At 40.9% G+C, this 19,075-nt stretch overlaps 1 protein-coding gene across 1 annotated transcript in view; it reads left to right on the plus strand.

Annotated features, from left to right (window-relative positions):
- lrp1bb (low density lipoprotein receptor-related protein 1Bb) overlaps nucleotides 1–15,802 on the plus strand; it is a 433,776-nt gene extending 417,974 nt beyond the window's left edge. Inside the window, exons 83-91 of the mRNA XM_046364065.1 lie at nucleotides 54–218; nucleotides 1,996–2,157; nucleotides 2,957–3,131; nucleotides 3,401–3,505; nucleotides 6,408–6,484; nucleotides 10,952–11,042; nucleotides 11,288–11,438; nucleotides 12,326–12,400; nucleotides 14,480–15,802. Coding sequence (XP_046220021.1) covers nucleotides 54–218; nucleotides 1,996–2,157; nucleotides 2,957–3,131; nucleotides 3,401–3,505; nucleotides 6,408–6,484; nucleotides 10,952–11,042; nucleotides 11,288–11,438; nucleotides 12,326–12,400; nucleotides 14,480–14,620 — 1,142 coding nt within the window. The 3' untranslated portion in view covers nucleotides 14,621–15,802. The remainder of the gene's footprint in view (nucleotides 1–53; nucleotides 219–1,995; nucleotides 2,158–2,956; nucleotides 3,132–3,400; nucleotides 3,506–6,407; nucleotides 6,485–10,951; nucleotides 11,043–11,287; nucleotides 11,439–12,325; nucleotides 12,401–14,479) is intronic.
- Nucleotides 15,803–19,075: the final 3,273 nt, after the last annotated feature.

The raw sequence follows: 19,075 nt of genomic DNA on the forward strand, positions 1-19,075 counted from the left end.
CCACAAGTTCAGCATAATGAACATGCTGTGCATTGGTGTTGTATTTATTATAGGCGAGCTGTGCCGGCCACCGTGTGAGAACGGCGGCCGTTGCCTGGCCAATGAGAAGGGGGACTGGCGCTGCTACTGCTGGCCTGACTTCTCTGGAGAACGCTGTGAGGTCAACCACTGCACCGACTACTGCTTCAACGGAGGCACCTGCATGGGCTCACCCCTGGGTGAGTCTGCTGTTAAAATCCATATATTGATTGGTAGAAAAATGTATGGATTGATCAGAGCAGGGTTGACATAAGGCGTTATGTGCCCACAGGTCTTTACTCAAAAGTAGTTAAGTCGTTAAGAACTCTCTGGGTTGTTGTGACTGGTCAGTATCTAAAGGCGCTTGTGCTACAAACAGTCTTACAACATTGATTGAGTGATATAGGTAGAATAAGCATGAAGCATAATAGTGAAAAGATGTGTTAATAACTGAACCGATCATGTCTCATATTATTATTATTATTATTATTCATATATTTATTATCATTGGCCTGTTCTTCTCCCCTCTTCAGAGGACAAAAATAAACTTTGTTTTCCAGCTTTTTCTTTTGTCGTTACATGTATTTATACACACATTTGACAATTTGTCTCATTGTTAGTTTGCCACTTAACATCCACTAAACATGGATAAACTAAAATAGTGCCGAGCACTTGAGTTTTACTTCGTCTCCCTGCTAAAAACCAGTCCATCGATTACATAATGCATGCAAGAGGGCAATTATTCACAACATATCAGTCTCTTAGAAATGATGGACTGTGTGGACTCACAAGAGCAATTACCCATAGAGAGAGATACATTTGGATTGCTGTGGTTTTTCTGACTGTTACAATTATTTGTGAAGATTCGTGAAAATGTGAAATCGCTTCATGGTTTTGTAAACCTTGAAAATGATAAAAGACAATTTTAGAGAGTGTGCTAAATATAGTAGCTGAGTGTTGAATGCTAACACATGCATAAAAACTGTAATTGAACAGTCAGAGTAGTTTTAATGCTCCTGTCATTACTGGGGGTAGATAAGGTATTCAGAGACTGGCCTACAACTTTTGATTTGAATCGTTTAGTCTGGGAAGTGAAATGTTTGCCCTTAAAACATATATTTCCTCATCTCTTCTCGTAATAAATGTGTCATCTTGCCCAGGGGGAATTTGATAGCTTGGGAATAATATGTTGAGAACATGTTGGTGTCCTCAGTCAATTGACTTCAAGCTGTCAGCCTTTGTATTATGACAGCAGCATTTGGCTAATGAGCTAGACAGATGCCTGATATGTGTCAGTGATATGTAATAACATTCTGTTTTTAAGAGACAAATATGTGATCGAAACGAAGTGAGTATCACAGCAGGATTTTAAATTAGTTGGAGAGTTGGAGGCAGGGTTTCTCAATCTTGTTTGGTTCACCAGCCCAGTCAGTATTATATGATCTGTATTGTATGACGAATGGTACCCTCATTTATGGCCAATGCAGTCGAAGAGGAGTGAAACAAAGTGATGGGACATTTGTTCCGCTGCTGGGCATACAGTCACTGACTATTCTGTGTGCTGTTCATCCATGCTAGAAGACTGAGAGTTTTTTCATAAAGTAAGAGGTTTCGCTGTGTTGAGCACACATCCCCAGGCTTGGGGAGTATTGTTCAAAATGAGCGATGGAAGCAGAGCTTGGGAGAGCTTATTGTTAATGTCTTTCCTCAAGAACCCCAGTTTGGTGATGGAAGAGAACAGGTCTCTCTGGAGGCACCCACTTTTATCAATTAAAGGACTGGAAATATTTCTCTCTGACCTCCAGGGTCCTTGTGTTATTAAGGACCTTTTATCTTGGATTTTTCAGATACTTGATAGTCAACTTTGGGAACAAACACGCACATCCTCAACACTTGAGTTATAGTATCTTTGTAATAAACAATGTAAATGGAATTGTTAGCCAAACTCTCAATCCTCTCCTCCCTCCATCCCTCCAGGGAAGCCAACGTGTCGGTGCCCTGTAGGGTTTACAGGTCCGTTCTGTGAGAAGCGGGTGTGTGATTACTACTGTCTGAATGGTGGTACCTGTGATGTCAGCCTAGGGAACCAGCCGGTGTGCCGCTGCATGGCAGAGTATACTGGAGACCGCTGTCTTTACCGTGAGTAAAGGGATCCAATTACGTATGGACTCTTGGGGGTGCTTAATGTCCCTTGAGGGTGCCTGAGGTCAAATATATTTTTCGAGGGTCCCAAATATATATTTCAAGTCCCATGGAGAGCCACTGATGTGTTATGAGGAGCACAGCCCCCCCCCCCTTAAAATCATGTAATGTATTTCCGACCATAGGCCAATCCACCAGCAATAGCAACAAACTACACATAAACATCTGACCTTAACACAATCCGTATCAACCTACCCTGTAGCATTCCCAAGATCACTAAAGAACATGAATAAACAACAGTAGCTGACCATTTATATTCAGTCACACTCTCTAGAAATCTGATATATTTTTAGTTTTGCATATTTAAGGTTCCAACGACAACAATAAATATTAAATCAAACAATGAATTGTTTTTGGGGGGTTTTATTCCAGAAAGGGCATTTCATAGCTACAAATACCATGTGGGGGCGATAGAGTAATTCTAAATGCCACTCTAAACAACCTTTGGGGGTTTCTGTGCTGCACTGATAAAATATTTCCCTCCCTTATGTTGGCTTTGTCATTATAAATTGTGGGGAAAACAATTTCAACTGACGCCATTACTGAGTTTCTACTGTAACTTGCCCAAGGGGTGATACGTTTTCATCTATGAACGAGATGCCATTTGATACAGATAATTCATTCTCATTAAAGGCCTGTAAAAATGTTATCAAATCAACTATTCTCCCATTTGCTTAATATGAAATGCACCTCTCTCTCCTCTCTCTCTTTTTCTGGTCTCTCTCTCTTCTGACAGACATCTGCCACCACTACTGTGTAAACTCCAAGGCCTGTACATTGTCCAGTAGTGGCCATGTAGAGTGCGTGTGTCCAGCCAAATACGAGGGCAACAAGTGTGAGGTGGACAAGTGCCTGAGGTGCCATGGAGCACCTTGCCTCGTCAACGATGACACAGGAGATGTGGTCTGCAAGTAAGTTGTTAGCATCTCACAACATTACTTTATATTCTATGTTGGGTTAACTCCTTAGAGCTAATGCTTGATGTACTGTAGTTGAACGTCTTCCATGTATTGTATTTTCTATGGTTATAATGCATTAACATTCCACAGCTTCACATTTTTCAATACCGTTTACACAGAAAATAGGTTATCAATCAGTAGTCTTGCAAACTCAAACAATGAAAGAAAGACAGAAATTGTGGGCCACTCAGTGACAGCAGCTTTCCTCTGTTTTCCTTCAGCTGTACTAATGGCAGGATGGCACCCAGCTGTCAGCTATGTGACGGATACTGTTACAACGGAGGTACCTGTCACCTGGACCCTGACACCAATCTGCCCTTCTGTCAGTAAGTACAGTAACTACCTACTAGCCATAGCCTGGAATAACAATAGCCTAGGAAAGTTTTCTCTATTCTTATTTTAATCTTCATTGCCATTCAGTTATGCCATTCAGTTATGCCAAACAGGGCGGCCTGAAGGGGAACCACATCTCCTTGGGCTTCTATTCTCATGATTGATTTTTGAAGGTGGTGGTGGAGTAGGGGAGTTTTCTGTATTTTTAACACAGGGCTAAGATCCTAAGTAGAGAGAGTGTTTGACACCAGTGGGCGCTGGCCATGTCACAGCAAGAGACAGGATGATATGGCTCAATAAGATAATGAGTCACATCTGCCTCTACATGAGGGGCTTTGATGTGGGTATAGATCTTTAAAAAGCTAACCCTCTACGGCAGTGTAGAAGAAAGGAAGCTCTGCATGGGGTACAGCTACAGAAAGTAACCACAAACTTAAACTACTGAAACGTTACTGTTCAGAACGTATCACACTGTTCATTTGTCATTGTGTCTCCACTCTGTGGTAGGCTTCAGGAGAAAGCGTATACACTATTTTGATCTTCAGTGATAAGGAGTGGGTTATACAAGTAATGAGCAGCAGAAACTCTGTGGCAATGACTGGTAGAGGACAATAGGTTGGCTCCAGAGACCTGTGGGAATCATCCAAGAGAATGTATACTCTGCAGTTCTGGTGATCCACAAAGATGAATTTCAGCTCTGTTATAATCAGGTGTGGTTCAATGTTAAAGACCTCCCCACGGAGATGATTGGAAATCCCTCTGAAAAGGGAAACCTTGTTGCTTGAACGATCTATTTTACTGCCCCCATTGTCCATTGTAGTTAAAATGAAATTTGTGGCCATGACTGGCAAGATTCAAGGGATAGAATCAATTTCTATGCAAATGATCCCATCTCATTTTCCACGAGGTTAACAGATCTTGATAATGTGGTTTATTCATTGGCTGCGAGGCATAGAGATTAGGTTAGATGATGGATACGTCTGTGTCAAGAAATCATAATGTTTGACCTTAAACTATAACAGAGTAAATTAATATCATATCCAAGCCACCCGAGAAACTCCACGGGCAGAAGAATCCTCATTGAGATGGTAATTTTCAGATAACTGTCTTAAAGGTCTAAGGGATTTTCAAAAGTCATCAATGTGTTCCGCCAGTAAATATAATCAGTGTATATAAACATAAAGTGGGCTTAATAATCGTTTTGATGAATTCACAGGGCACAGACTGTTTATCAAGATCAACATGTTCATAAATAATCTGCATTTGCTTGTTTCTGTTGTTTTTTTAATTAACAATGTTCGGTTCATTTATCTGTATTAACAATGTTCTGTTCATTTTTCTGTATTAACAATGTTCGGTTCATTTTCTGTATTAACAATGTTCGGTTCATTTTCTGTATTAACAATGTTCTGTTCATTTTTCTGTATTAACAATGTTCTGTTCATTTTTCTGTATTAACAATGTTCTGTTCATTTTTCTGTATTAACAATGTTCTGTTCATTTTTCTGTATTAACAATGTTCTGTTCATTTTTGAGAAATACTGTAAATAAGCATAGTGTGAATTGATAACATATTTTTTGCCTCAATGGATGTGGTTGTCTCTGGTTTAGCTAACCATAAGGTTTCTAGTTTAGTTTTAGTAAAACATTTTTTGCATGAATGATAGAAACATGAAAGTTTACCAAGAGACGAATCAATTAAAATATTTTGGAACAAATCTGTCATATTTTGTTTGTTGCCATGTTGAAGGGTTGGTCGTATTTATCAAAATCACACCACCACACTGTTTTACAGCTGCACGTCAGGGTTCAAGAACCAACGTTGTGATGAGCTGGCCAACCCATGTGATTACTTCTGTCAGAATGACGGGATGTGCACTATCACTGCCCTTAACAAACCACGCTGCAAGTAGGTCCCTTCCTCACTTCCTGTGGCTGTTCCAGAGGTCTCACCACCCCGCCCTCTCGTCATTCAGTTCCATTTCAGCCAGTGTGATGGTCAATATAACACTTTTCCCACTATAATACAGTACCTACTCCCTCTTTAACTCACTGCTAACCATCCACATCTCATTCAGCCCGAGCTGACATGCCCTTCGAGTAACATTAAAGAGATGATGTGATGTGACGTGACATGTGAATATAGGGGACCTGTTGTGACCTGCATGTATGATGACTAATTTTGCAATGTGAATTTGGAGACAAGAAAACGTGGACCTTTAACTTTGAGTTGCATAGTATTTAGTTATGAAATAAGTGCATTCGACAGCATGTCAATGGTTGTGTTGTAGATTAGATTAAAAAAACAATTTTCTGTTCATAAGATCTTACCTAGTATTTTCCCTAACAACATTGTATTTGATCTTTTTCCCATTAAAATTCAGGATTGTCCATGCTGTGACATTCTTTCTATGGGGGAATGATTCATTGTTTGTATGTGTGTGATGCTATTCTCATTCTTATTCCTGATTCATGGAATGCATGTAATTTAGTATAATTTCACACCTTCCGTCACCATCCAGTTGCAGCCATCAGATCACTCATGCTTTACAGACACATCAGCGTCAATCATGTCCAATTGGAAATCATCTCCTCTAACTAGGGTCATTCATCACTCCCATTGGATACCATCCAAACAGCAAACCAGATGACTCCTTGTTTTCTCATAGTTTTTTGCTGAATATTTATCATGTTAATCAGTATGTTATCTACTCCTCACAAAATATAGATGTCTTCTGTGTTCTTTATATCTAATCTACTCGAGTAAATCTGTAATATTTTTATCCATGGTTTAGTGTCTCCTTTATTCCTATAGTGATCTTTCTATGTGGGGATTAAGGTAGAGAGCGCTAAGGACTATGGTTGATTTTCTCATCTCTGATTGGTCTGTTCCAGGTGCTCAGCCAATTGGGCAGGGACACAGTGTGAAAGGCCCGCCCCTAAAAGCAGCAGATCGGACAACACCAGTGGAAGTGAGTTCAGGAGTCACATTACTCACCCAGTGTCATACATAACCAAAAGACTAACCAGAGGATGGCTATCGTTAGGTGGATTGTCGACACGTATGCCTAACTATAAACAGAGAGCAAGAGGCTAAGTGAGATGGTCCACTCCCATCAAAATCTGTCCAAGCGGAAATACACTGATAAGCAGACCAATGAGCAGACAGATTTTCTTTCTTTAAATGTTCACTTTTATTTATCCAGGTAGGCCAGGACAAGTTCTCATTTACAACTGTGACCTAGCCAATATAAAGCAAAGCAGTAAGCAGACAGCCAATTCATTGCCTCCTTTCCTTCCAGTTCTCTGCTGCCAATGACTGGAAGGAATTGCAAAAATCACTGAAGCTGGAGACTCATATCTCCCTCACAAACTTTAAGCATCAGCTGTCAGAGCAGCTTACAGATCATTGCACCTGTACATAGCCCACCTGTAAATAGCCCATCCAACTACCTCATCCCCATATTGTAATAGTTTTTGGGGTGGAAAGGAGCAAAAATAAATATTGTGTGATAGACTGCATCCAATTTGCTGAGTAGAGTTTTGGAGGCTATTTTGTAAATGACATCGCCAAAGTTACGGATCGGTAACCAGACACCTAGGTATTTGTAGATGTCCACGTATTCTAAGTCAGAACTGTCCAGAGTAGTGATGCTAGACGGGCGAGCAGGTGTGGGCAGTGATCGGTTGAGGAGCATGCATTTATTTTTACTTGCATTTAAGAGCAGTTGGAGGCCACGGAAGGAGAGCTGTATGACATTGAAGCTTGTCTGGAGGTTAGTTAACACAATGTCGAAAGAAGGGCCAGAAGTATACAGAATGGCGTTGTCTGCATAGAGGTGGATCAGAGAATCACCAGCAGCAAGAGCAACATCATTGATGTATACAGAGAAAAGAGTCGGCCCAAGGATCGAACCCTGTGGCACCCCCATAGAGACTGCCAGAGATCCAGACAACAGGCCCTCCGATTTGACACACTGATCTCTGTCTGAGAAGTAGTTGGTCAACCAGGCGAGGCAGTCATTTGAGAATCCAAGGCTGTTGAGTCTGCTGATAAGAATGTGGTGATTGACAGAGTCAAAAGCCTTGGCCAGGTCGATGAAGACGGCTGTACAGTATTGTCTTTTATTGATGGAGGTTATGATATCGTTTAGGACCTTGAGCATGGCTGAGGTGCACCCATGACCAGCTCGGAAACCAGATTGCATAGAGGAGAAGGTACGGTGGGATTTGAAATGGTCGGTGATCTGTTTGTTAACTTGGCTTTTGAAGACCTTAGAAAGGCAGGGTAGGATAGATATAGGTCTGTAACAGTTTTTGTCTAGAGTGTCTCCCCCTTTGAAGAGTGGGATGACCGCGGCAGGTATCCAATCTTTGGGGACCTCAGGCGATACGAAAGATAGTTTGAACAGGCTAGTAATAGGAGTTGCAACAATTGCAGACCGCCTGCCTTCCCAACAATGGAACAACTCCTATTTTTAGGTGGAGACGAGACCATCTCGTCATTATATACAGTATCCCTGCCATAAAGCTCAACTCCACATTTCATTCTAAATGCCCTACTGCTTTCAAAATACATTTTTTTTCAACTACAAAAAAATGTCTTTGCAGGACACAGATTGTCCTGACTTCAAATCAAATTTTATTTGTCACATGCTCCGAATACAACAGGTGTAGTAGACCTTACCGTGAAATGCTTACTTACAAGCCCTAATCAACAATGCAGTTTTAATAAAATAAAGAGTTAAGAAATAATTTACTAAATAAACTAAAGTAAAAAAATAAAAGTTACAATAAAATAACAATAACGAGGCTATATACAGCCGGTACCGGTACCGAGTCAATGTGCCGGGATACAGGTTAGTCGAGTTAATATGTACGGGGGTATAATGCGCGGGGGTACAGGTTAGTCGAGGTAATATCTACATTTAGGTACAGTAGGGGTAAAATGACTATGCATAGATAATATACAGCGAACAGCAGCAGCGTAAAAAAAAGGGGGTGTCGATGCAAATAGTCTGGGTTGCCATTTGATTAGCTTTTCAGCAGTCTTATGGCTTGGGGTTAGAAGCTGTTAAGTTGTCTTTTGGACCTAGACTTGGCACTCCGGTACCTCTTGCTGTGTTGTAGCAGAGAGAACAGTCTATGAAAGAGTGACTGGAGTCTTTGGCAATTCTTAGGGCCTTCCACTGACACAGCCTGGTATAGAGGTCCTGGATGGCAGGAAGCTTGGCCCCAGTGATGTACTGGGCTGTACGCACTAGCCTCTGTATCACCTTAACCATGATAGTTTGTTGGTGATGTGGACACGAAGGAACTTGATGCTCTCAACCTGCTCCACTATAGCCCTGTCAATGAGAAAGGGGGCGTGCTCGGTCCTCCTTTTCCTGAACTTTCAATAATATCTGAATTGCTTCATCTTGCTTTTCTGGTTGGCTGGATGCAAGTTTCACCATCCAATTATCTACAGGAGTACAAGATTCATCATAGCATGAACCGTGGTGATGCTTTGGCACATGAAAATGATTAGAATATATCAATTATTGCATTCTATCCATGCTGGCTTTGTCGAGCTCCCTGAGACATGAAACAGATAGGTGGAAGGGCATACAGGCTGTCACCAATTTTATTAATGCTCATTTTGCCTAAATTGGTAATGGAAACACTGTAACCACTTCATTTTTATCTAGGTGTGATGTCATTACGTCCAACTGTTTTTATCGACACAAGTTAGTTAAATGGAAGACCGCAGCAGGCAATTGTCGCATTTATTTTCTATGCAAACTTTCTAAATGTCGACAAAAAAATCACTGGACAATTTAATGGAAACATAGCTTGGGATTAGGGATATGACCTTTTTGGCCTTTACCTGATATTTTCCTTGCCAAAAAACCTGATACCTATTAACTGATATTTAAAATTGTAGCGGCCTTTTAAGCATTCTAGTACAGTTAAATAGTTGAAACACACACACACGCACACACACACACACTGACCGAAAAGGTATTTTTTGGGCATTTACATAACATCCACATTACCAGTAAAACATAATCAAAACCTATTTATTTCACTTACTTGCTGTGCTGTTTCATTGTTCAGTTGTTTCATTCTCATCCAGGATTTCATCATACATGACAAGCAGTGGAGTTACAGCTCTGTCTGTCCTCGGCGTGCACTGTCACTGTGTCCGTTTCCATCTTGTCCAGCTGTGTCTGTGACATTTCACATAAACCCTGTTTCTTGTCTGCATCGAAGTAGCGGTCCTTGTATTTAGCATTGAGCATGGTGACGACAGAGTAAAGAGGCTCAGTGAGAATGCCACCAAATCGCTTGTTCACAGCCTCTAGTAGAGTGCTTTTGCAAGTTTTAACCCCGCGGTCTGTGTCGGCAGTTTTGTTGAGCAGGCGTTTCAATGCCATGACAGAGGGTATCACGTCTGCTGCAGACTCTGTTGGTGAGCTTATTTCTCGAGTCAGTTGTTCGAATGGAGCTAGGATTGTGTTCATGTTTCAAACATCTCAAATGCCATTGAAATGGCAGCAGCGGTATGAGAACCAGCACATTCTTGAGCATGCAATACGGCTTTCCAGTAGGAAATCCTCGTCGACCCACTGTGCTGTCAGACTCAGCATGCTCATGGGGCTGACATCGCTGGTCTAAATGTCAGTGACGCTATTACTGTAGCAAGTAGCTCATGGATGTGCGTTTCAGCAATACTGTGTAACTCTGGTAGGGAAACATCTGAAAAATAACGCCTACTTGGTAGTATGTACAGTGGCTCGAGGTGCTCGACCAGTCGACGAAAGCCAACATCATCCACGACAGAGAACGGTTGACTGTCAAGGGCAGAGAATCCATTATCTTGGCGTTAATGGATTCTGCCTTTGAGTTGTCTCGCTGAAATACTCTTTCAAATGACTGCTCGACTTGAACTTGTTTAGTTGTTGGAAGTGTGCGCTTGTTTTTTTTCTGCTTTTGTTCTAGGTAGCCGCTGAACGTCTGGGGGCGATGCACTTTCAAATTAGTAATTAGGTTTTTGGTATTGAAAGATTTCACTTTCTCCTCTCCTCTGGAAATAATAGCAGCAAAAACGTTGCATATGGCCTTTTATTATCTTCCTTTGAAACTTCCAGATAGATACACACAGCAGACTTTGTGGGCCAGGTTAGGAAGGCTGTGTTGCACATGTAGCGCTGTATTTTTCGTGGCGTCATTCCGTCATCTACCTACGTTATATAGGTATGCACGTCAGCTCTGACATCGGTTTTGCACATTGGCATTAAAGTAGACATCGGGCTGATGCCAATGTTGGAATTTTTAGCTAATATCGTCTGATTCCGATATGCTTACCGATATATCGTGCATCCCTACTTGTGGTAACAGTAACAGTAAGCCTACATTTTAATGCAATTCCATCCTTTATCTTTTCTGTGTTTCAGGGAGCATAGCCATCATCGTGCCTCTGGTCCTGCTGGTGATCTTGATCACAACAGTGGTGGCGGGCGTTTTCATCTGTAAACGAAGGCAGAGGTACAATAGGTTAAGCCTAATAAGTAACCATGCTGGCTGTTATGTCCTGTGATATGTGTTGTATGTCTTGTAATTTTGTGTTTTATGTGTATGCCAGGAATGCCTGTATTGTTGCCAGACAGATTTGCATATAGGGCAATTAAGTGTTCAATTCAATTTAAATTGTGGTGTGGTTGGTGATCTCAGGTACAACATACCATATATTATCTCCTGATAATGAGTTCTGGTTGTCCTCCTTCTCCCAGGGGGAAGCGGGTGACTAGGCAGCCCATGACGAATGGAGGGATAAACGTGGAGATAGGAAACCCTTCCTACAACATGTATGAGGTCGACCACGACAACCATGCAGATGCTGGCAGCCTTCTGCGACCAAACTTTACACTGGACCCTCATAAGGTTTGTATTTTCAGACTATGTACAAAATCAGCCATTCATTTTGTGCTTAATAACATGTTGTGTGAATGCAAAAACACTCAGATTAGTAGAATATTGTAATTGTGTATTGCTGAGGAAAACTGTTATTCATGTTTCAATATTTCATTGGGATAATATAATTTACAGAGACATAACGTTGTAGTCTCATCTGTTAATACATCAGTATTAACAGATGTCCATCCTTTTTTGGTATCCTAGTCATGTAATCAGTAGTGTGATAGCAAAATGAGGCTGAAGAAGCTCCTCTTGTGGCATACCAGACTGTCTATCCACGGTTTGTTTTAAAATAGATGTGTAGTTATATTGGCAGATGGAACATAAACCTCAGGTATGTGGAGAGAAACATTATTAAGGTGCTCTGTACCAAGTGAGCATTTTATCTGCTGTTGATTCACTTTCTTCTTAGGTCTCAGCACTGCACTAACACTATGAATATCAAATAAATCATAACAGCTTTACTGATCTATCTTGTTAGCTAACTTGCCTGCCACCACTTCAAGCTTAATGCGTTTAGTTCTCGCCATGCCAACTTTGACATCTGCTATTGTCAGTCCCACCTGGATCCCTTTTCATTAGAAAGGTAGAGGCAGACTGAATCACATCTAGCTCACTCCTCTATCAGTGGATGCTGTAGGTGAAAATTGCAATGGTTTTTGCAAGTTCCAAAACCAAAAATGGATTGACAATCGATGATCTCATTTTCTAGTCATCACATCTTTTTTAGTTTCTCACTGATGTTGATATATCATGGATTTTCAGATGGATTTTATTCATATACACAGCGTTTGTTGGTTGACAACAGCTTGGCCTTGTGGCATGGTGAACACGGCAGAACTTGTGTGTTGCAGGGCTGGTGTGTGAAGTCCAGTGACCCTCGCACCCTGGGCATACATACTGTGCCCAAGGAGGTGATACCTGGACAGGTGAATTCTCCCATCCTTCTCTTTAGTTTAGACCAGCGATTCTCAACTGGTGTGTCAGGAATATGGGCAAATTGAAATTATTGACAATGAAAAAGGTGGGACTGTTGTTCCCTTGTCATATAATTGGTACATTTACTATCACTATCGCATTAAAAATAGTTCTCCAGATTGCATTATGGCAACAACAACAGAAATATTGGATCGCTACTGAAACAACCTGGTTCAATTTGGGTGTCAAGGCAAAACCAGTTGAGAACCATCACCATCTCATACAGAGGAAGCCATAATGTCTTGCCATTCACTATAAAAGGAACAGATGTGCCTCCTGAGTGGCGCAGTGGTCTAAGGCACTGCACTGCAGTGCTAGCTGTGCCACTAGAGATCCTGGTTTGAGTCCAGGTTCTGTCGCAGCCAGCCACGACCGGGAGACCCATGGGGTGGCGCGCAATCGACCCAGTGTCGTCCGGGTTAGGGGAGGGTTTGGCAGGCAGGGATGTTCTTGTCCCATCTTGCTCTAGCTTATTTCTGTGGTGGGCTGGGCGCAATGCACGCTGACACGATTGCTAGGTGTACCTTGTTTCCTCTGACACATGGGTGCGGCTGGCTTCAGGGTTAAGCGGGCATTGTGTCAAGAAGCAGTGCAGCTTGGCTGGGTTGTGTTTCGGAGGATGCACGGCTCTCAACCTTTACCTCTCCCGGGTCTGTACGGGAGTTGCAGCGATTGGACAATACTGTAACTACCAATTGGATACCACGAAATTGGGGAGAAAAAAAGGAAAAGATGTGAGAACATTAGTAAATATCCTTTTTTTAGGAAGCCTGCAGGCAGTTGTAGTGCATTTTAGTGATTTAGGTATGATTCAATTCATATTGAAGTATTTAACAAGGGAAAGTATTGTTGCACTAGTAAAAGAGACTTCGGAATATATGCTACCGCCAATTTGGGAACTAACATCCCATTGGAAAAGCGCAGTCTTGCTAACTCGATATGTAAACTCAGCAAAAAAGAAACGTTCTCTCACTGTCAACTGTGTTTATTTTCAGCCAGCTTAACATGTGTAAATATTTGTATGAACCTAACAAGATTCAACAACTGAGACCTGAACAAGTTCCACAGACATGTGACAAACAGAAATGGAATAATGCGTCCCTGAACAAAGGCGGGGTCAAAATCAAAAGTAACAGTCAGTATCTGGTGTGGCCACCAGCTGCATTAAGTACTGCAGTGCATCTCCTCCTCATGGACTGCACCAGATTTGCCCGTTCTTGCTGTGAGATGTTATCCCACTCTTCCACCAAGGCACCTGCAAGTTCCTGGACATTTCTGAGGGAAATGGCCCTAGCTCTCACCCTCCGATCCAACAGGTCCCAGACATGCTCAATGGAATTGAGATCCGGGCTCTTCGCTGGCCGTGGCAGAACACTGACATTCCCGTCTTGCAGGAAATCATGCACAGAACGAGCAGTAAGACTGGTGGCATTGTCATGCTGGAGGGTCATGTCAGGATCTTTCATTTGGTGTTTTTCAGTCAGTTGAAATGCCTCTTTAGTGTCCTAAGTTTTCATAACTGTGACCTCAATTGCCGTCTCTAAGCTGTTAGTGTCTTAACGACCGTTCCACAGATGCATGTTCATTAATTGCTTATGGTTTGTTGAACAAGTATGGAAAACAGTGTTTAAACCCTTTACAATGAAGATCTGTGAAGTTATTTGGATTTTTACGTATTATCTTTGAAAGACAGGGTCCTGAAAAAGAGACATTTCTTTTTTGCTGAGATTATATAAGGAGTCAACATGCATGTTTAATACCGTATCTTTGACTAATGTGCATGAGCTATCTTCTTTCTTTCCTGCTACCTTGCAATAACTTTTAGCTGATACGTTTATCTTTATCTTGATTAACTTTAACATAAAAAAAGTTGTGTGTTGCCTGTATCAAGAGAAAACAAAGCACTGATGTTTAAGGGCATCTTCATTCGGGGCACCAAATTACATAGGGTATTTTCTTATGCATTGTTGACAGCTGTGCTGATGTGTCTTTGTCATATATATAACAGCATTTTTACTCCCTTAATGCAGCCCATGAACTACTCCAACCCAGTGTATGCAAAGATCTACCTTGACGGACAGAACTGTCGGAAACCAGTCATCAATATAGACGAGAGGAGAGAGCTACTCCCAAAGAAACTAGAGGGGACAATTCGCGAAACTGCCGCATAGCCTGACTTTACACTTTCTACTCCTTTTATAAGACAGTGTACAAATGTATAAAAACAAGAGGAAAATAAGAATTTTCTATTTCCTATCAGGCTCCGGTCCTCACGGTTAGGTTTGTTGGTTTTTAGCATCAGCATTACCTCCTCATTTGTGTGCTGAACACTTTTATTTCAATTTGTTTAGTTTCCGTTGTTTGCTTTATGTTTCTCGAACAATTGTTATACAGCACTATATAGTATATACTGTAAGACACTGAAGTAAAGCTGCTGATTTACAAAATACCTTATTAACACCGGAACTCTTCTGTTGTAAAGAAACGTTAAGATCGATACAATACTTATTTCTGTACCTGTACATGTCTCTCTCTTGTTAAAGTGGAACCAACAAATTGTTATTCTGGTGCAGTATACAGTACTAACGCAGGTCTTCATTTTTCTTTTCTGAACAAATATCTCATCTTTTAAAAACAATAGTAGTTTGAGGTTGGTCAAGTTATGATTGCTATGGTTTCCACTGTCATTACTTTTCTCAGAACAAAAACTGTTTATCTTCGCAATAACATGTTATCATTTCATGGCTTCATACCTGAGTAGTGAAGCTTGTTTTCTGTCCTTGTGTTTGTATCATTTGTTTCAGCCATGATGAATACACAGGTTAGTTTTAAGATAGTCCTTTTCTGTTGACCATCTAATTCAGTATTCTACAGTGTTATAAGCATCACGTTCATGTAATAATTTCAAACATATATTTGCTCTGCTTCAAATGGAAGATATTTTACTGAGGTGTCTGAAATGTGTACTCCATCTACGCAGTTCTGTTTGGATCGCAGAAATGATTGAAGCTCAACATGAATGTTCTGAGAATAGTCACAGATATAGACGTCCATATTTTTTTAGGTCTCTTGTTCCAAAAAAGTATCTGTATCTACGTTACGGCATAAGGATTTAAACACGGAAATGAATTTAACACAACTTTACGGCTACAATGTGACTTTAGAGGATTATAAAAACACTTTCTGTTACTTTCAGAAAGGGAAAGACGATAGATATAACACATTTTATAATTTTGTATTTTATTTGTATGTTTGGCTGCTTGTATTTTGAAGAAATGTATTAAATGTAAGTACTTTTATATAAATGTAAATCAATATAAAATAAAGGGGGCTTATTTCCATTTCAAAATAAATATTTTGTTTTTTAGATCTTTGCTTGATAATAGCGCTAACATCAGACTTCAACATGATGCTACATCGCAAGTTAATTCACATAAAATGTTACCCCATGCTAGTGATAATTTGAGCATGTGGCATTTTTTCCAGCAAGACACCTTTTGGAACAATACCTCACATGAAGGGATTTAAAGCTATAATCCGCAGTTGAAACAATAACAAAGCAGTCAGCCTCTGTTTTGGAGAAATGTAACTAGTCTCAAGTTCACAGACAGAGTTATGGATGCAAGGACTAACAGTTGATGACATAGAAATTGTGGTGTTTGAGGCTATACAGTGTTTTAATTACATTTACGTTGTTTACAAATATTGGCTTTAAACACGCTTATATTTTGGGTTAAGATGTATAAGTTATATGTTTCAAGAATCAATGGGTATATATCATTCATTTATAAGTCCAAAAATGGATTAGTGACTAAGGGGTCTAGCTTTAAGTGGTATAGCTGTCATATTTCCAGGGTTTGCCTGGTCCCTGACCTAACACGTCAGTAAACAGCTGACACATCTTATCTGTTGTATGGAACAGGCTAAGAGGACAGGAGGATTACTGTGTTACCAGTGTGCGTATCGGTGTGTGTGCTTGTTTGAAGTGTGTGTATGAAGGCCAAGTGCATTAATTACCTCCGACGATGAACACGCCAACAACGCCCACCACACAGCACACCAAATGGTAATTCAGTCCATGAGAGTTTTAGAACACAATGGCCGATCATCTGCACCCCTCAGTGTTTCACCTGCCCTGTCACCATGACAACCGTACGACGAGGGAGGACAGACTGACTGATTGCACTTTGTCCAGAGTGCTGCTCCCTGCTTCATCCACTGGTATTTTCCTCCTCTGCTATCAACATAAATCTGAGCAGCTGAAGTGCTGCTATTTGGGAGGTGAAAGTGCTGCTATTTGATGTGGTGTAGCTCTGATATGATCTCAAATTCGTACCAGGTTTTGAGTCTCACTGTGTATGTTTACATGCACACTGGTATTTATATATTAAACTGATTGTGGCAGTAGGCCGAGTATGGCAATAATCATGTAAACACTTTACTCTGCTAATCTTAATCGGTGTAAGATAAAAAATCTATTTAAATACCTGCTTTTCTGAGCAATCTTTGAAATTATTAGGACAGCTTAATCGGTATTCCAGCTGTGTATTTGATCTGGAATATGCCAGCACCAGTAGCACAAGCCTCCACTTTATGCGTGAGTGAAGTGAGTTCGGAAAAACTGAAAGTATGCATTTTAGAAATAGTTTTCAATATAATATATATTTTTATTTAACCTTTAACTAGGCAAGCCAGTTAAGAGAAATTCTTATTTACAATGACGGCCTAGGAACAGTGGGTTAACTACCTTGTCAGCTCGGGGATTCGATCTACTGTAGCAACATTTCTGTTAACTGGCACAATGCTCTTACCACTAGGCTACCTGCCGCCCCATATACAGACTTTATACTGTATGTCCAAACTCAGAATCACATAGGCTTCTCAAAAATAACGTGGTCACTTTGGTGGAACATTTTTTATTTTGATTGGCGATATTCTGCATTTACTTCAGTCCCTGGTAGCCTAGCAGTTAGAGCGTGTGGCCAGTAACTGAAAGGTTGCTGGTTTGAATACCTTCCCTGTTAAGGTGAAAAGTCTGTCAATGTGTTCTTGAGCAAGGCATTAAACCCTAATTTGCTCTGGGGGTGCAGTACTACCGTGGCTGACCTGGTAAAACAACACATTTCACTGCATCTATCCAGTGTATGTGACAATAGTAAGGTAACCTGACTTCAGATGTGTCCATGTAAACAGGATTATTAGGGAACTTGTTGTTCTTGCAAAGCATATAAACATTTTAAACTATTATATTAATCTGACTATCCACAATAATTGTTTTACTGTGTGCATGTAACAGTACTCACTGCTGTCATTAGGAGGCAGATGTTTTATAGGTACTTTATTTTAATTGAATTAGCCACATCAAGGATGTAGTCTTATGAGTTAATTTATTCCAAGAGCCATGTAGTGATACCTGTCAACAGTATGTTTGTGATGTGGTTTAAATGACATACACTGAGAGTGTGTGTTGACAACAGTTGAATGCTTTAGAGAACTGTCAATACTTTTTATTAATACATTTAGTATATTTTGCCCTTGAAGATTTGATTACCTGCTAATTGCATATTGGTGATGAGGTGTTCATGGCACACTTTGAGAAACCAACTGGTTGCATTACAGTTACCTACTGTGAGAGGAAAGAAAATGGTTTGTCAGTGTTTTACTACAAAAACAATAAACTGTTAAAACATGACTATATTTCTGACATTGCAGATGTAAACTGAGTGTATAAAACATTAGGAACATCTTCTTAATATTGAATTGCACCCCCTTTTCCCCTCAGAACAGCCTCAATTCGTCAGGGCATGGACTCTGCAAGGTGTCGAAAGCGTTCCACAGGGAAGCTGGCCCATGTTGACTTCAATGCTTCGCACAGTTGTGTCAAGCTGGCAGGATGTCCTTTCGGTGGTGGACCGTTCTGGATACACACTGGAAACTGTTGAGTGTGAAAACCCAACAGCGCTGCAGTTCTTGACACACTCAAACCGGTGCACCTGGCACCTACTACCACACCCCATTCAAAGGCACTCAAAATGTTTGTCTTGCCCATTCACCCTCTGAACGGCACACGTACACAATCCATGTCTCAAGGCTTAAAAATCATTCTTTAACCTGTTTCCTCGCCTTCATCTACACTGATTGAAGTGGATTTTAACAAGTGACATCAGTAAGGGATCATAGCTCTCACCTGGATTCATCTGGTCAGTCTATGCAATGGAAAGAGTAGGTGTTCCTAATGTTTTGTACACTCAGAGTAAGTACATGTCAATTGTATGTAGCTGACAGGATGCTCTCAAATGTGCATCTGTAAAAGTCTGAGGGTTTTCGGTGACAAGCCAAATTTCTTCAGCCTCTTGAGGTTGAAGAAGCGCTGTTGCGCCTTCTTCACCACAATGTCTGTGTGGGTGGACCATTTCAGTTTGTCCGTGATGTGTTCGCAGAGGAACTTAACTGTCCACCTTCTCCACTACTCTCCCATCGATGTGGATACGATCATCTCCTTTGTTTTGTTGACATTGAGTGAGAGGTTGTTTTCCTGACACCACACTCCGAGTGCCCTCGCCACCTCCCTGTAGGCCGTCTAGTCATTGTTGGTAATCAAGCCCACTACTGTCGTCTGCAAACTT

This window comes from Oncorhynchus gorbuscha, linkage group LG09, assembly GCF_021184085.1.
Source record: "Oncorhynchus gorbuscha isolate QuinsamMale2020 ecotype Even-year linkage group LG09, OgorEven_v1.0, whole genome shotgun sequence".
In the NCBI taxonomy this organism is placed as follows: domain Eukaryota; kingdom Metazoa; phylum Chordata; class Actinopteri; order Salmoniformes; family Salmonidae; genus Oncorhynchus; species Oncorhynchus gorbuscha.